Genomic DNA, 18,436 nt, shown 5'->3' on the forward strand with positions numbered 1-18,436 from the left:
TCTACATTTGTTTTTTTCAGTCAGGATGAGGTGCAGAGTGAACATTAATGAGAAAAAAATGAACTTTATTCAATTTACCAAATGGCTGCAATGAAACAAAGAGTGAAAATGTAATGGGGTGTGAATACTTTCGGTACCCGCTGTGTGATCGGTTCAGAGGTTGATGCACTGCGGAATATGTTGGCGCTATATTATTATTATGACCGGGAGCAGGTTCGGGGTCCGCGCGTGTCGCTTCTCCTCTCCGGAGCTCCAGGGGTTAAGGCTGTCATCTGAGCCGGACTACTGAGCTCCAATTATCGGGCACGGCCTGTAATTAGCGCCGGTAATTGGCAGCAGGTCAGGGCTGGAGCCGATGGCGGAGGCCGATAGCGGAAAATCGCTGCCATTACTGAAACCCGAGAGGGGAGATGGCGGAGGCCGCCGGCACATTGTGCTGTCAGGGACTCCCGGCTGCACCGACATTTCCTGGAGAACGAGATAAACGGCGACAGGTAAAGACAAGGAGACGCCATCATCCGCGGCGATTCCCGCAGCTCCGCTCCAGCGTGGCGGCGGCGGTCACCGTCACTCCCTGGTCTGTGTCGCCCTCTGCTGGTGGACGGGAGGATTTCTCCAGCCGGTTCCTGTCATCGTCGCAGCAGGAATGGCAGAGTGGACGGGTTCTGTTCTGGGGCAGATTCATGTTCCTGAGAACTTCCCCCATGAACCATCGTCCTGGACCGGGAGAAATCTCACAGCAGCTGCAGCCCCGTACAGGCCGCGGAGCCCGGGCTCCAGGGTGCGCTCCTTCCATGGCTGCTGCGACTTCTTCCTACCCGAGAGGCCGCGACTGTCCTCAATGTGAGCAGTATTGGAAGCAATGGTAGCCTCTGTTCACACCGTCCGCGGGCTCCTCCGTCCTCGGTGTGACACTGCAGGACACACAGCCATCATCTTCCTCGCTGCGACGCGAGCTCCTCCGTCCTCGGTGTGAGCGACGCGAGCTCCTCCGTCCTCGGTGTGACACTGCAGGACACACAGCCATCGACACACAGCTCCTCCGTCCTCGGTGTGAGCGACGCGAGCTCCTCCGTCCTCGGTGTGAGCGACGCGAGGTCCTCGGTGTGAGCGACGCGAGCTCCTCCGTCCTCGGTGTGAGCGGCGCGAGCTCCTCCGTCCTCGGTGTGAGCGACGCGAGCTCCTCCGTCCTCGGTGTGAGCGACGCGAGCTCCTCCGTCCTCGGTGTGAGCGACGCGAGCTCCTCCGTCCTCGGTGTGAGCGACGCGAGCTCCTCCGTCCTCGGTGTGAGCGACGCGAGCTCCTCCGTCCTCGGTGTGAGCGGCGCGAGCTCCTCCGTCCTCGGTGTGACACTGCAGGACACACAGCCATCGACACACAGCTCCTCCGTCCTCGGTGTGAGCGACACGAGCTCCTCCGTCCTCGGTGTGAGCGACGCGAGCTCCTCCGTCCTCGGTGTGAGCGACGCGAGCTCCTCCGTCCTCGGTGTGAGCGACGCGAGCTCCTCCGTCCTCGGTGTGAGCGACGCGAGCTCCTCCATCCTCGGTGTGAGCGACGCGAGCTCCTCCGTCCTCGGTGTGAGCGACGCGAGCTCCTCCGTCTTCGGTGTGAGCGACGCGAGCTCCTCCGTCCTCGGAATCTCACAGCAGCTGCAGCCCCGTACAGGCCGCGGAGCCCGGGCTCCAGGGTGTGCTCCTTCCATGGCTGCTGCGACTTCTTCCTACCCGAGAGGCCGCGACTGTCCTCAATGTGAGCAGTATTGGAAGCAATGGTAGCCTCTGTTCACACCGTCCGCGGGCTCCTCCATCCTCGGTGTGACACTGCAGGACACACAGCCATCATCTTCCTCGCTGCGACGCGAGCTCCTCCGTCCTCGGTGTGAGCGACGCGAGCTCCTCCGTCCTCGGTGTGAGCGACGCGAGCTCCTCCGTCCTCGGTGTGAGCGACGCGAGCTCCTCCGTCCTCGGTGTGAGCGACGCGAGCTCCTCCGTCCTCGGTGTGAGCGACGCGAGCTCCTCCGTCCTCGGTGTGAGCGACGCGAGCTCCTCCGTCCTCGGTGTGAGCGACGCGAGCTCCTCCGTCCTCGGTGTGAGCGACGCGAGCTCCTCCGTCCTCGGTGTGAGCGACGCGAGCTCCTCCGTCCTCGGTGTGAGCGGCGCGAGCTCCTCCGTCCTCGGTGTGAGCGACGCGAGCTCCTCCGTCTTCGGTGTGAGCGACGCGAGCTCCTCCGTCTTCGGTGTGAGCGACGCGAGCTCCTCCGTCCTCGGTGTGAGCGACGCGAGCTCTTCAGTCCTCTGTGTTAGCGACGCGAGCTCCTCCGTCCTCGGTGTGAGCGACGCGAGCTCTTCAGTCCTCTGTGTTAGCGACGCGAGCTCCTCAGTCCTCTGTGTGACACTGCAGGACACTCAGCCATCATCTTCCTCGCTGCGATGCGAGCTCCTCCGTCCTCGGTGTGACACTGCAGGACACACAGCCATCATCTTCCTCGCTGCGACGCGAGCTCCTCCGTCCTCGGTGTGACACTGCAGGACACACAGCCATCATCTTCCTCGCTGCGACGCGAGCTCCTCCGTCCTCGGTGTGACACTGCAGGACACTCAGCCATCATCTTCCTCGCTGCGACGCGAGCTCCTCCATCCTCGGTGTGAGGGACGCGAGCTCCTCCGTCCTCGGTGTGATGCGAGCTCCTCCACCCTTGCTGTGAGTGACGCAAGCTCCTCCGTTCTCACTGTGACGCAAGCTCCTCCATCTTTGATGTGACCCAAGCTCCTCCACCCTTGCTGTGAGTGACGCAAGCTCCTCCGTTCTCACTGTGACGCAAGCTCCTCCATCTTTGATGTGACGCAAGCTCCTCCATTCTCGCTGTGAGTGACGTGAGCTCCTCAGTCCTCGCCGTGACGCAAGCTCCTCCGTTCTCACTGTGACGCAAGCTCCTCCATCTTTGATGTGACGCAAGCTCCTCCACCCTTGCTGTGAGTGACGCAAGCTCCTCCATTCTCGCTGTGAGTGACGTGAGCTCCTCAGTCCTCGCCGTGACGCAAGCTCCTCCGTTCTCACTGAGTGACGCAAGTTCTTCCATTCTCGCTGTGTTGCAGCCTTCTCCTTCCAAGGTGTGATGGGGCAGGACACATGCACCATTCTGTTCTCGCTGTACACGGTGTGCCTTACCCCATCCTTGGTGTGGTGTTGTGGGACATACAACTTCTTGCGGACAGATGACTGCACCTCCACACGCTGAATAAGTCAGTTTAATTTTGGTCCACATAGAGGAAAACAAGGGTATAAATACAGAACCTGAACAAACGCAGCAAGCAGCACATGAGAAAAGGAGACGGGAGGAAGGGACAATAACAGACCATGGTTTGGCGGCATTTTCATTTTTACAACTTTTATACAAATGAAAAAGCAGCTGAAGAGATCCAGCAAGTAGGAGTGCTGTGTCAGGAGTTCACGGCTCAGTCCCTCACCTTTAAGATAGCATCAAGAGTTCAAGTCTTCTTTAAAACAAAAATATATATGTTCCTATGTATATACATCCAAAAGAGGTGGTGCTTATTAACAGTCCACATGGCTCCACAGAAGCCTCAGCACTCAGTCCACAAGGTATCACCACTGCACAACCCATCTCATCTGTAACTCGGAGAACTGCTGCATGAGCCATCTGCAAAAAAAAATAGAGACACATGAGGAAACATCATGGCATGTATGGAACCGAGAGCAAGAGAGTAAATCCCACCTGCGAGACACATTGATCTAGAGTCTATGAATAAAAATACCCAGAAAGGTTAATAAAAACCAGCACTGTCAAAAACGGGCACAAAACATACTCCAGAAAGGATATAAACACAAGGAAGGAAGGAGCACCAAACTACCCATAAATAAAATCTAGTATTTATTGGTAATATAAAAACGTATAGCATCAAAATACAAAGTAATGTAAATCAAAAGTGAAGGACACAGACAGAAATCAACCAGGTTGCATAATGTAAACAGGACCAGAGAGAAATAGCATTATAATAATAATAATTTTATTTATATAGCGCCAACATATTCCGCAGCGCTTTACAAATTATAGAGGGGACTTGTACAGACAATAGACATTACAGCATAACAGAAATACAGTTCAAAATAGAAACTAAGAGGAATGAGGGCCCTGCTGCTCGCAAGCTTATATATAGTCCAACATCCATCACCGGTTACAGGGAAAGATCTAGGGTAAAAGCCACATAAATCACCACAATTGTGGCCCAAAGCTAGGTATCCAGAACTCAATGCGATATGTGGCAATATAAGCAATAGTGTCACCCAAATAGGTCCGTGCACGTGGTTGAAAGCAGCCCCAACGCGCGTTTCACGTGGGCTTCCTCAGGGGGCTTTTACCCTAGATCTTTCCCTGTAACGGATGTTGGACTATATATAATGCTATTTCTCTCTGGTCCGGTTTACATTATGCAACCTGGTTGATTTCTGTCTGTGTCCTTCACTTTTTAATCTGTTTGTCCAGGGTATACTTTTGATTTACATTACTTTTTATTTTGATGCTATACGTTTTTATATTACCAATAAATACTAGATTTTATTTATGGGTAGTTTGGTGCTCCTTCCTTCCTTGTGTTTATAACGTTGATCTAGATTCTGCCTGCAATAGTTCAAACCAATGTGTTCATGTGGAGAGGTGATGCTCCGTCCACCACACGGACTGCGGACAACCCTCCCATCCCAGTGGCTCCTCCAGCTGCCACTCCTGCCCTAGTCCTCACATCACCACCTCCCCCGCCGCATGCTCCCACCTAATACTGTATAGATGGGCCAGCAGGCTGTTTGATAGTAGGGACATGTGCATTTTCCTGCTTCATTAAGCCTCTCCAAATTTTTAAGATAATTGTCGCTAATCAGCTACAATGTGCAGCACTGGCATAAAAGGGCTGCGTCCACAAGCCGATGCTGCGCTCTGCTCCTGGGAGATTTCTGCGAGTAAAGCCAATGTGTTTAGGATGTTGTGCGCTAAGCCCAGCTCTGAGGAGTCAGGATGTCCATGTGTTAGCCAGTCGGCCAACGACTCTTTTCTATCATTTTTCTTTCACAGATTTACATACAGAACCAATAAAACGGATTGTGGCCAGTTACACCACAACTGCCTGGTGTGAACTGTGCCTTGTAGTGCTCAATACACCAGTCTGACCCAGTGGACAGCAATCCTATGAGCGAATCATCTTACCGGTCACATATGGTGGAGACTGCTCCAGCACAAAAATCTAACAGGTTGTATGTTTCGGGTTGCTAATCCTCAAAAGATCAATGCCAATCAACACGAGACTAACCATTTGCTCGCAGAGTCTCATAGATGGCGACTGGGGCAGATAAACCTCCAGTCCTGGGGTAGGACCTGCCTCTGCTCACTGGAGTACATTTCAAAAACCTGACCGGCACATCCAAACATAGACTCAGTGTGAATAGGTGCTGAATCTAGAGTCGCCAACTCGTATATAGTTAAGTAAATAAGGCAGCACACTGCAGCGCTAGAACATGCAAACTTGAAATACTTAGCCTTCTGATCGTGCACTCCGCCTCCTAGCCACAGGTGTTGTAATTACAGCAGTTCCAATACCCCTCCACAGAGAGAATTTTAGTCTAGGAAGAGGTTTCACATGTACCCATTCAGATGGAGACGTTTATTCTCAGCGAGGTAAGGCAAGCGTAGGACCTCGTATAAGAGAGATGCCGTAAAGGGGCTACCAGGTACACATAAAATTGGCCATTTTTATGCGCTAAATGCTCTCATTTTTCTAGTGCAGTAATGCAGTTCAAACTTCGTATTTCAAGTTTGCATGTTCTAGCGCTGCAGTGTGCTGCCCTATTTACTTAATTATCTGCTCACTGGAGAGCACAAGAGTGAGCACCAAAAATAACACCACGGATACTTGCTAGCGTTCCTCACAATGTTTGCGGATCTTCCAGAGTGCAGATACCATGGCTCCTTTCTCAGTGAGGAGTCACAGAAAGTGACTAATTCCAGAGTGTAAGATAACATACAGTAGCCAAGGGGTCTACATCTTGCTGGCTTGGGAGTTAAACCTGCCGTCAGAGCCCAGTGAGTTCACACACGGACATTAGCTGGACAAACTGGTGATATCGCAAATGTATTATCCGTTGTTTGGCAGCAACCAAAGAGCTAGACTAGAGTCCAGGACATGGAGAGTAATCCTGGACTGATTGGTTTGAGTTTTCTAGGTCGGACACAATGTTATGTGGGACCAGTGGACCACAAGGAATATGGATGAGTCCGGAGAAATATCTGAAAATGGAGGTCTGTCTACAGGGTCTCTCTCCCACTCAGCCGACCCCAAAGACACTCGGAGTACTAATCAGGTAAAAAAACAGGACTGGAAATCAAGAAGACGACAAAAAATAATATACCATATAAAATCAGTTGAGGGCAAAACGGATATATATATACTAGATGGTGGCCCAATTCTAGTGCATCAGGTATTCTAGAATATGCATGTCCACGTAGTATATTGCCCAGCCACGTAGTATATTGTCCAGTCACGTAGAATATTGCCCAACCACGTAGTATATTGCCCAGTCACGTACAGTGGGGCAAAAAAGTATTTAGTCAGTCAGCAATAGTGCAAGTTCCACCACTTAAAAAGATGAGAGGCGTCTGTAATTTACATCATAGGTAGACCTCAACTATGGGAGACAAACTGAGAAAAAAAAATCCAGAAAATCACATTGTCTGTTTTTTTTAACATTTTATTTGCATATTATGGTGGAAAATAAGTATTTGGTCAGAAATAAACAATCAAGATTTCTGGCTCTCACAGACCTGTAACTTCTTCTTTAAGAGTCTCCTCTTTCCTCCACTCATTACCTGTAGTAATGGCACCTGTTTAAACTTGTTATCAGTATAAAAAGACACCTGTGCATACCCTCAAACAGTCTGACTCCAAACTCCACTATGGTGAAGACCAAAGAGCTGTCAAAGGACACCAGAAACAAAATTGTAGCCCTGCACCAGGCTGGGAAGACTGAATCTGCAATAGCCAACCAGCTTGGAGTGAAAAAATCAACAGTGGGAGCAATAATTAGAAAATGGAAGACATACAAGACCACTGATAATCTCCCTCGATCTGGGGCTCCACGCAAAATCCCACCCCGTGGGGTCAGAATGATCACAAGAACGGTGAGCGAAAATCGCAGAACCACGCGGGGGGACCTAGTGAATGAACTGCAGAGAGCTGGGACCAATGTAACAAGGCCTACCATAAGTAACACACTACGCCACCATGGACTCAGATCCTGCAGTTCCAGACGTGTCCCACTGCTTAAGCCAGTACATGTCCGGGCCCGTCTGAAGTTTGCTAGAGAGCATTTGGATGATCCAGAGGAGTTTTGGGAGAATGTCCGATGGTCTGATGAAACCAAACTGGAACTGTTTGGTAGAAACACAACTTGTCGTGTTTGGAGGAAAAAGAATACTGAGGTGCATCCATCAAACACCATGCCTACTGTAAAGCATGGTGGTGGAAACATCATGCTTTGGGGCTGTTTCTCTGCAAAGGGCCAGGACGACTGATCCGGGTACATGAAAGAATGAATGGGGCCATGTATCGTGAGATTTTGAGTGCAAACCTCCTTCCATCAGCAAGGGCATTGAAGATGAAACGTGGCTGGGTCTTTCAACATGACAATGATCCAAAGCACACTGCCAGGGCAACGAAGGAGTGGCTTCGTAAGAAGCATTTCAAGGTCCTGGAGTGGCCTAGGCAGTCTCCAGATCTCAACCCTATAGAAAACCTTTGGAGGGAGTTGAAAGTCCGTGTTGCCAAGTGAAAAGCCAAAAACATCACTGCTCTAGAGGAGATCTGCATGGAGGAATGGGCCAACATACCAACAACAGTGTGTGGCAACCTTGTGAAGACTTACAGAAAACGTTTGACCTCTGTCATTGCCAACAAAGGATATATTACAAAGTATTGAGATGAAATTTTGTTTCTGACCAAATACTTATTTTCCACCATAATATGCAAATAAAATTATAAAAAAAACAGACAATGTGATTTTCTGGATTTTTTTTTCTCAGTTTGTCTCCCATAGTTGAGGTCTACCTATGAGGTAAATTACAGACGCCTCTCATCTTTTTAAGTGGTGGAACTTGCACTATTGCTGACTGACTAAATACTTTCTTGCCCCACTGTATATTACCCAACCACGTAGTATATTGCCCAGTCACGTAGTATATTGCCCAGTCACGTAGTACACTGGCCAGTCACATAGTATATTGCCCAGTCACGTAGTATATTGCCCAACCACGTAGTATATTGCCCAGTCACGTATATTACCCAACCACGTAGTATATTGCCCAGCCACGTAGTATATTGCCCAGTCACGTAGTATATTGCCCAGCCACGTAGTATATTGCCCAGCCACGTAGTATATTGCACAGAGCCACGTAGTATATTACCCAGCCACGTAGTACACTGGCCAGTCACGTAGTATATTGCCCAGTCACGTAGTATATTGCCCAGCCACGTAGTATATTGCCCAGACACGTATATTGCCCAACCACGTAGTACACTGGCCAGTCACGTAGTATATTGCCCAGTCACGTAGTATATTGCACAGAGCCACGCAGTATATTGCCCAGCCACGTAGTACACTGGCCAGTCACGTAGTATATTGCCCAGTCACGTAGTATATTGCACAGAGCCATGTAGTATATTGCCCAGCCACGTAGTACACTGGCCAGTCACGTAGTATATTGCCCAGTCACGTAGTATATTGCCCAGTCACGTAGTATATTGCACAGAGCCATGTACTATATTGCCCAGCCACGTAGTACATTGCCCAGTCACGTAGTATATTGCCCAGCCACGTAGTATATTGCACAGAGCCACGCAGTATATTGCCCAGCCACGTAGTATATTGCCCAGTCACGTAGTATATTGCACAGAGCCATGTAGTATATTGCCCAGCCACGTAGTACACTGGCCAGTCACGTAGTATATTGCCCAGTCACGTAGTATATTGCACAGAGCCACGCAGTATATTGCCCAGCCATGTAGTACACTGGCCAGTCACGTAGTATATTGCCCAGTCACGTAGTATATTGCACAGAGCCATGTAGTATATTGCCCAGCCACGTAGTATATTGCCCAGTCACGTAGTATATTGCCCAGTCACGTAGTATATTGCACAGAGCCATGTACTATATTGCCCAGCCACGTAGTACATTGCCCAGTCACGTAGTATATTGCCCAGCCACGTAGTATATTGCACAGAGCCACGCAGTATATTGCCCAGTCACGTAGTATATTGCACAGAGCCATGAAGTATATTGCCCAGCCACGTAGTACACTGGCCAGTCACGTAGTATATTGCCCAGCCACGTAGTATATTGCCCAGCCATGTAGTACACTGGCCAGTCACGTAGTATATTGCCCAGTCACGTAGTATATTGCACAGAGCCATGTAGTATATTGCCCAGCCACGTAGTATATTGCCCAGTCACGTAGTATATTGCCCAGTCACATAGTATATTGCACAGAGCCATGTACTATATTGCCCAGCCACGTAGTACATTGCCCAGTCACGTAGTATATTGCCCAGCCACGTAGTATATTGCACAGAGCCACGCAGTATATTGCACAGAGCCACGCAGTATATTGCCCAGCCACGTAGTATATTGCCCAGTCACGTAGTATATTGCACAGAGCCATGTAGTATATTGCCCAGCCACGTAGTACACTGGCCAGTCACGTAGTATATTGCCCAGCCACGTAGTATATTGCCCAGCCACGTAGTATATTGCCCAGTCACGTAGTATATTGCCCAGCCACGTAGTATATTGCCCAGTCACGTAGTATATTGCCCAGTCACGTAGTATATTGCCCAGCCACGTAGTATATTGCCAAGTCACGTAGTATATTGCAGAGCCACGTAGTATATTGCACAGAGCCATGTAGTATATTGCCCAGCCACGTAGTACACTGGCCAGTCACGCAGTATATTGCCCAGCCACGTAGTATATTGCCCAGCCACGTAGTATATTGCCCAGTCACGTAGTATATTGCCCAGCCACGTAGTATATTGCCCAGTCACGTAGTATATTGCCCAGCCACGTAGTATATTGCACACAGCCATGTAGTATATTGCCCAGCCACGTAGTACACTGGCCAGTCACGTAGTATATTGCCCAGTCACGTAGTATATTGCACAGAGCCATGTAGTATATTGCCCAGCCACGTAGTACACTGGCCAGCCACGTAGTATATTGCCCAGTCACGTAGTATATTGCCCAGTCACGTAGTATATTGCACAGAGCCATGTAGTATATTGCCCAGCCACGTAGTACACTGGCCAGCCACGTAGTATATTGCCCAGTCACGCAGTATATTGCCCAGCCACGTAGTATATTGCCCAGTCACGTTGTATATTGCCCAGCCACGTAGTACACTGGCCAGTCACGTAGTATATTGCACAGAGCCACGCAGTATATTGCCCAGCCACGTAGTACACTGGCCAGGCACGTAGTATATTGCCCAGTCACGTAGTATATTGCACAGAGCCATGTAGTATATTGCCCAGCCACGTAGTACACTGGCCAGCCACGTAGTATATTGCCCAGTCACGTAGTATATTGCCCAGCCACGTAGTATATTGCACAGAGCCACGCAGTACACTGGCCAGCCACGTAGTATATTGCCCAGTCACGTAGTATATTGCCCAGTCACGTAGTACACTGGCCAGTCACGTAGTATATTGCCCAGCCACGTAGTACACTGGCCAGTCACGTAGTATATTGCCCAGCCACGTAGTATATTGCCCAGTCAAGTAGTATATTGCCCAGTCACGTAGTATATTGCCCAGCCACGTAGTATATTGCCCAGTCACGTAGTATATTGCCCAGTCACGTAGTATATTGCCCAGTCACGTAGTATATTGCCCAGTCACGTAGTATATTGCCCAGCCACGTAGTATATTGCCCAGTCACGTAGTACACTGGCCAGTCACGTAGTATATTGCCCAGCCACGTAGTATATTTCCCAGCCACGTAGTATATTGCCCAGTCACGTAGTATATTGCCCAGTCACGTAGTATATTGCCCAGCCACGTAGTATATTGCCCAGTCACGTAGTATATTGCCCAGCCACGTAGTATATTGCCCAGTCACGTAGTACACTGGCCAGTCACGTAGTATATTGCCCAGCCACGTAGTATATTTCCCAGCCACGTAGTATATTAACATAGTAACATAGCTAGTAAGGCCGAAAAAAGACATTTGTCCATCCAGTTCAGCCTATATTCCATCATAATAAATCCCCAGATCTACGTCCTTCTACAGAACCTAATAATTGTATGATACAATATTGTTCTGCTCCAGGAAGACATCCAAGCCTCTCTTGAACCCCTCGACTGAGTTCGCCATCACCACCTCCTCAGGCAAGCAATTCCAGATTCTCACTGCCCTAACAGTAAAGAATCCTCTTCTATGTTGGTGGAAAAACCTTCTCTCCTCCAGACGCAAAGAATGCCCCCTTGTGCCCGTCACCTTCCTTGGTATAAACAGATCCTCAGCGAGATATTTGTATTGTCCCCTTATATACTTATACATGGTTATTAGATCGCCCCTCAGTCGTCTTTTTTCTAGACTAAATAATCCTAATTTCGCTAATCTATCTGGGTATTGTAGTTCTCCCATCCCCTTTATTAATTTTGTTGCCCTCCTTTGTACTCTCTCTAGTTCCATTATATCCTTCCTGAGCACCGGTGCCCAAAACTGGACACAGTACTCCATGTGCGGTCTAACTAGGGATTTGTACAGAGGCAGTATAATGCTCTCATCATGTGTATCCAGACCTCTTTTAATGCACCCCATGATCCTGTTTGCCTTGGCAGCTGCTGCCTGGCACTGGCTGCTCCAGGTAAGTTTATCATTAACTAGGATCCCCAAGTCCTTCTCCCTGTCAGATTTACCCAGTGGTTTCCCGTTCAGTGTGTAATGGTGATATTGATTCCCTCTTCCCATGTGTATAACCTTACATTTATCATTGTTAAACCTCATCTGCCACCTTTCAGCCCAAGTTTCCAACTTATCCAGATCCATCTGTAGCAGAATACTATCTTCTCTTGTATTAACTGCTTTACATAGTTTTGTATCATCTGCAAATATCGATATTTTACTGTGTAAACCTTCTACCAGATCATTAATGAATATGTTGAAGAGAACAGGTCCCAATACTGACCCCTGCGGTACCCCACTGGTCACAGCGACCCAGTTAGAGACTATACCATTTATAACCACCCTCTGCTTTCTATCACTAAGCCAGTTACTAACCCATTTACACACATTTTCCCCCAGACCAAGCATTCTCATTTTGTGTACCAACCTCTTGTGCGGCACGGTATCAAACGCTTTGGAAAAATCGAGATATACCACGTCCAATGACTCACCGTGGTCCAGTCTATAGCTTACCTCTTCATAAAAACTGATTAGATTGGTTTGACAGGAGCGATTTCTCATAAACCCATGCTGATATGGAGTTAAACAGTTATTCTCATTGAGATAATCCAGAATAACATCCCTCAGAAACCCTTCAAATATTTTACCAACAATAGAGGTTAGACTTACTGGCCTATAATTTCCAGGTTCACTTTTAGAGCCCTTTTTGAATATTGGCACCACATTTGCTATGCGCCAGTCCTGCGGAACAGACCCTGTCACTATAGAGTCACTAAAAATAAGAAATAATGGTTTATCTATTACATTACTTAGTTCTCTTAGTACTCGTGGGTGTATGCCATCCGGACCCGGAGATTTATCTATTTTAATCTTATTTAGCCGGTTTCGCACCTCTTCTTGGGTTAGATTGGTGACCCTTAATATAGGGTTTTCATTGTTTCTTGGGATTTCACCTAGCATTTCATTTTCCACCGTGAATACCGTGGAGAAGAAGGTGTTTAATATGTTAGCTTTTTCCTCGTCATCTACAACCATTCTTTCCTCACTATTTTTTAAAGGGCCTACATTTTCAGTTTTTATTCTTTTACTATTGATATAGTTGAAGAACAGTTTGGGATTAGTTTTACTCTCCTTAGCAATGTGCTTCTCTGTTTCCTTTTTGGCAGCTTTAATTAGTTTTTTAGATAAAGTATTTTTCTCCCTATAGTTTTTTAGAGCTTCAATGGTGCCATCCTGCTTTAGTAGTGCAAATGCTTTCTTTTTACTGTTAATTGCCTGTCTTACTTCTTCGTTTAGCCACATTGGGTTTTTCCTATTTCTAGTCCTTTTATTCCCACAAGGTATAAACCGCTTACACTGCCTATTTAGGATGTTCTTAAACATTTCCCATTTATTATCTGTATTCTCATTTCTGAGGATATTGTCCCAGTCTACCAGATTAAGGGCATCTCTAAGCTGTTCAAACTTTGCCTTCCTAAAGTTCAATGTTTTTGTGACTCCCTGACAAGTCCCCCTAGTGAAAGACAGGTGAAACTGCACAATATTGTGGTCGCTATTTCCCAAATGCCCAACCACCTGCAGATTTGTTATTCTGTCAGGTCTATTAGATAGTATTAGGTCTAAAAGTGCTGCTCCTCTGGTTGGATTCTGCACCAATTGTGAAAGATAATTTTTCTTGGTTATTAGCAGAAACCTGTTGCCTTTATGGGTTTCACAGGTTTCTGTTTCCCAGTTAATATCCGGGTAGTTAAAGTCCCCCATAACCAGGACCTCATTATGGGTTGCAGCTTCATCTATCTGCTTTAGAAGTAGACTTTCCATGCTTTCTGTTATATTTGGGGGTTTGTAACAGACCCCAATGAGAATTTTGTTACCATTTTTCCCTCCATGAATTTCAACCCATATGGACTCGACATCCTCATTCCCTTCGCTAATATCCTCCCTTAAAGTGGACTTTAGACAAGACTTTACATAGAGACAAACCCCTCCTCCTCTCCGATTTTTACGATCCTTTCTAAACAGACTGTAACCCTGTAAGTTAACTGCCCAGTCATAGCTTTCATCTAACCATGTCTCGGTTATTCCCACTATGTCAAAGTTACCTGTAGATATTTCTGCTTCTAGTTCTTCCATCTTGTTTGTCAGGCTTCTGGCGTTTGCGAGCATGCAGTTTAGAGGATTTTTTTTTGTTCCAATCTCCACACTGTGGATTGTTTTAGAAATGTTCTTACCTCCCTTCTGAGTATGTTTTCCTGGGTCGTCTTTGTTCGAGTCTAATGTTTTTCTTCCCGTCCCCTCTTCTTCTAGTTTAACGCCCTCCTGATGAGTGTAGCGAGTCTTCTGGCGAATGTGTGTTTCCCAGGTTTGTTGAGGTGTAGTCCGTCTCTGGCGAGGAGTCCATCATACCAGTAATTCACACCGTGGTCCAGGAATCCAAATCCTTGTTGTCTGCACCATCGTCTTAGCCAGTTGTTTGCATCAAGGATCCTGTTCCATCTCCTGGTGCCATGCCCATCTACTGGAAGGATAGAAGAAAAAACTACCTGTGCATCCAGTTCCTTTACTTTCTTCCCCAACTCTTCAAAGTCCTTGTAGATTGTCGGTAGGTCCTTCCTTGCCGTGTCATTGGTGCCAACATGTATCAGAAGAAATGGGTGGACGTCCTTGGAGCTGAAGAGCCCAGTCACGTAGTATATTGCCCAGTCACGTAGTATATTGCCCAGCCACGTAGTATATTGCCCAGCCACGTAGTATATTGCAAAGCGACGGAGTATACAGCACAGAGCCATGTAGTATACAGACTTAAAATAAAAAATAAACATATACTCACCCTCCGTTGAAGTCCTGGCACCTGTGTGCGGTGAACACGGCAGCTTCCGGTCCCAGGGTTGGTATGGGCGCAGGACCTGTGATGACATCGCGGTCACATGACCGTGACATCATGGCAGGTCCTTGTCGCATACCATTCTTGCCACCAGAACCTGCCACTTGCTTGGAGCGGTCACCGGAGCAGCGCGAGGAGCGGGAAAGGCGCTGGAATGTGAGTATATGATGATTTTTAATTTTTTTTATTATTTTTTAACATTAGATCTTTTCCTATTGAGGCTGCATAGGCATCATCAATAGTAACAAACGTTGGTCACACAGGGTTAATAGCAGCATTAATGGAGTGCGTTACACCGCGGCATAACGCGGTCCATTGGCGCTGCCATTAACCCTGTGTAAGCGGTGACTGGAGGGGAGTATGCGGGCACAGACTGCGGGGAGGAAGGAGCGGCCATTTTCTTCCAGACTGTGCCCGTCGCTGAATGGTCGTGGCTGTCTTAAAGCGACCAATCAGTGACTTGGATTTCCGCGACCAATGAATATCCATGACAGAAAGAAGGATGGAAGTGACCCTTAAATACAAATATATTGGTCTGCACTCTATAATAAGTCGGGGTGCTGGTGCGACAGACCGTGAGGTCGAATATCAATAGTATACTAAATCCACTGCACTCCCTAAGAGCAGAAATATAGATTTTTTTGAAAATGCTAATTTATTTTAAATATATAAAGAATCAATCAAGTATATGGGATCAAAAAGAAATGTATACAGGAATGTACATGCGACTCAGAATGGTTGATGTTTCCACCCTCCCGGGTCTTAGTCTAAGGTCGCGCTTAGTCCAGGTATTGTGAGCAATTCTTATGATATGGAGGACGTTGTCCCTGTGATGTCCAAGGGCAGAGATCGTTCTTCATTAGTCTGACCTAATGGGTGATCGTCTCTGGGTAACAAACCTTATTCAGCGTCCTGCTGGTGAGGATATCAGCATGGAGTCCTCCAGGGGTGGATGAACGCGCTCCTGCGTCCTGTGAGGTGGGGTCTAAGTTACACAATTATATAGGAGATGCTACAAAATGTGCCTGGACATGGAACATTTAAAAATAGATCAATACTTAACAATAAGTAAATAGCAGGACGGACAAAGATAAATTCAAAGTTCATGTAGGACTTGGAATGGAAAGCATGGAACACCCTCAAAAAAATATGTAGAACTACGTCTGTAAGTACACCATGATGTAGAAGAAAACGATGTGCACATACAACGAAGAGATCTATAAATGTGGATAAGAATCGCTCAGAATACAGCCAAAGAAAAGCCGCAATATTCAGGCTGGAAGCTAGCCAATGAAGATGGAGGTCATATACCGATATACTACATACATTGTGCACCAAAGCTGTAAAAGGAAGTGTATCAGATATAAGAAAGTGCTAGATAATATGCAATTAAAACCAAGGAAAAAACACAACGTTCAAGCTGGAAGCTGTCCAATGGAGGTGAAAAAATGGAGGTCATATGCCTATACATACTACATATAATTTGTACGCCAGAGGCAAAATATAAAAAGGGAATGTGATATGTATCTTATATAGTCAAGGCTAAAAGCCAATTGAGGGAAAGATGATAAAAACGTACATGCCAAAGTCCTACGTGTGAAATATACTGAAAACGGAATAAAAGATCAATGATATATACCTTTCAATGTCCGTCCCTCCAAGTACAGCACACCCCGACGCGCGTTTAGGATAAAAACCTTCAGCAGGGGGTGGTGTACATGCGGGACCGGAGGGTTTATATAGCTATATGGTGAGCGCCGATGAGAAGGAGCCATTTGCCAAAAAATGAATAAAGGCAATTTTATATATATATCTGTTTTGGCCTTAACTGATTTTATATGGTATATTATTTTTTGTCATCTACTTGATTTCCAGTCCTGTTTTTTTACCTAATATAAAGGGCAGATCGAAGTACTGCAGTGTGCAGGGAAAGGTCAGAGGCCCAGCGCCTGCGCGTTGCAGTACTTTTCTCTGCCCTCAACAGGACAGATCAGTACGCCTGCGCAGGAGTCCCGACGCCCATCGGATCGCCCCTGGGTGAGTATGATCTAACCTCCATCTCCTCTTTCAGGATACATCGGGGCTTATCTACAGCATTACAAAATGCATTACAGAATGCTGGAGATAAGCCCCTGATGCCGGGGGCCGCAGTTTATAAGCAAAAAATTAGGTGACAGGTTCCCTTTAAGTGGGAGCTGATATAGGCGTAGTAGCCTTGCCTTTAAAGGTAGTTGTGCCTAAAAGACCTTTATATGGCAAGGACATTGTTTGCTGTGGCTGTCAAGGACTGGGACATATTGGATCAGCCCACAGAGGGTGACAAGGGGTGGAGAAAGTCACCATTTGCTAGTTAGACGTACTCACAAAATCTCTGAATCCTAGGGATCCATTGAAGCATTCTAAAGTTATGCTGGGGAAACAGGCATGGGGTGAAGGGGTTAAAATACAGACACAGACAGGCAGGATTACTAACTAAATTCAATGACACCTTTCCAGCTTCCATCTGTGATAACATTCCCAAGAAATTAGAGGTTTCATGCACATGAAAATGGCATTAAGTGCTCTGGGTGTGGAAGAGCACTTAAGGAGCCACTGCCTCTTTAGCTTGATTGACAGCTAAGGCGGCTGGTGCTGGGAGCACAACCTGGGGAGGCATCAGCTTGTTAAGTGCTCTGGCATGTCCAGAGCACTGAACACCTCATTTACTAGTGATGAGCGAGCACTAGAATGCTCGGGTGCTCCACCTGATTAAGAAGTATAATGGAAGTCAATGGGAAACTCCAGCCTTTTACCGGAAGTGTGGAGGGGTGTACAAATTAATTCAATCAATACAAAACGCTGACATCACATGGGAACAGCATGGGGAAGACCCCTGGAAGTGTCCCAGGACGCTGCAGGGAACAATGAGCTCAGAGTATTACGCCATTTTTAAGGACTGACATAAAACAAACAAAACCGCACTCAAAATGAATTCTACTGGAAGAAATGCTAAGAAACATTCATTCCAGAATAAAGACTTGTGCATAAGGCAAAATAAACAGGAAAAAAATGCTCCTCCACAACTTGGGCCGTGTGCACACGCAGGGTTTTTGTTGCGTTTTTTCACTTTTGCATCGATTTCGATGCTGAAAAAAAAATATTCATCAGGAAAATGTCATTTTACTACCTGGGGGCTCAAAGTCATATGGCCATCACTATTTGTAGAGGGCCATCAGAAGGCGCTCACTAAGCATTGTTGGAGGACCAGCACAAAGCGATGCAGCATTGTTGGAGGACCAGCACAAAGCGATGCAGCATTGTTGGAGGACCAGCAGATGGCGATGCAGCATTGTTGGAGGACCAGCAGAAGGCGATGCAGCATTGTTGGAGGACCAGCAGAAGGCGATGCAGCATTGTTGGAGGACCAGCAGAAGGCGATGCAGCATTGTTGGAGGACCAGCAGATGGCGATGCAGCATTGTTGGAGGACCAGCAGATGGCGATGCAGCATTGTTGGAGGACCAGCAGATGGCGATGCAGCATTGTTGGAGGACCAGCAGATGGCGATGCAGCATTGTTGGAGGACCAGCAGAAGGCGATGCAGCATTG

General features: G+C 47.3%; 2 protein-coding genes across 3 annotated transcripts in view; both read right to left on the reverse strand.

Annotated features, from left to right (window-relative positions):
• Nucleotides 1–932: 932 nt before the first annotated feature.
• Nucleotides 933–3,079, reverse strand: LOC138666896 (splicing regulatory glutamine/lysine-rich protein 1-like). Its single transcript, XM_069755075.1, has 4 exons — nt 3,058–3,079; nt 1,855–2,262; nt 1,380–1,649; nt 933–1,330 (listed from the first exon to the last, which is right to left on the reverse strand). Exons 1-4 carry the CDS (start codon nt 3,077–3,079, stop codon nt 933–935), a joined length of 1,098 nt encoding a protein of 365 aa, XP_069611176.1.
• A 151-nt stretch (nt 3,080–3,230) lies between these two features.
• Nucleotides 3,231–18,436, reverse strand: part of CACUL1 (CDK2 associated cullin domain 1) — an 89,393-nt gene continuing 74,187 nt past the window's right edge. For both annotated transcript variants that reach the window (XM_069754404.1, XM_069754405.1), the window contains one exon: nt 3,231–3,661. In XM_069754404.1, coding sequence (XP_069610505.1) covers nt 3,627–3,661 — 35 coding nt within the window. In that variant the 3' untranslated portion in view covers nt 3,231–3,626. The remainder of the gene's footprint in view (nt 3,662–18,436) is intronic.

This window comes from Ranitomeya imitator, chromosome 2 (assembly GCF_032444005.1).
Source record: "Ranitomeya imitator isolate aRanImi1 chromosome 2, aRanImi1.pri, whole genome shotgun sequence".
Lineage (NCBI taxonomy): Eukaryota > Metazoa > Chordata > Amphibia > Anura > Dendrobatidae > Ranitomeya > Ranitomeya imitator.

Coding starts and splice junctions, on each gene's coding strand:
- LOC138666896 (XM_069755075.1), bottom strand. CDS start 3,079: ATGGAAGAACTTGCGTCACTCA. Junction 2,263..3,057: donor GGAAGAACTTGCGTCACTCA/GTGAGAACGGAG, acceptor GCTCACACCGAG/GACGGAGGAGCTCGCGTCGC. Junction 1,331..1,379: donor ACACCGAGGACGGAGGAGCT/GTGTGTCGATGG, acceptor AGGACGGAGGAG/CTCGCGCCGCTCACACCGAG.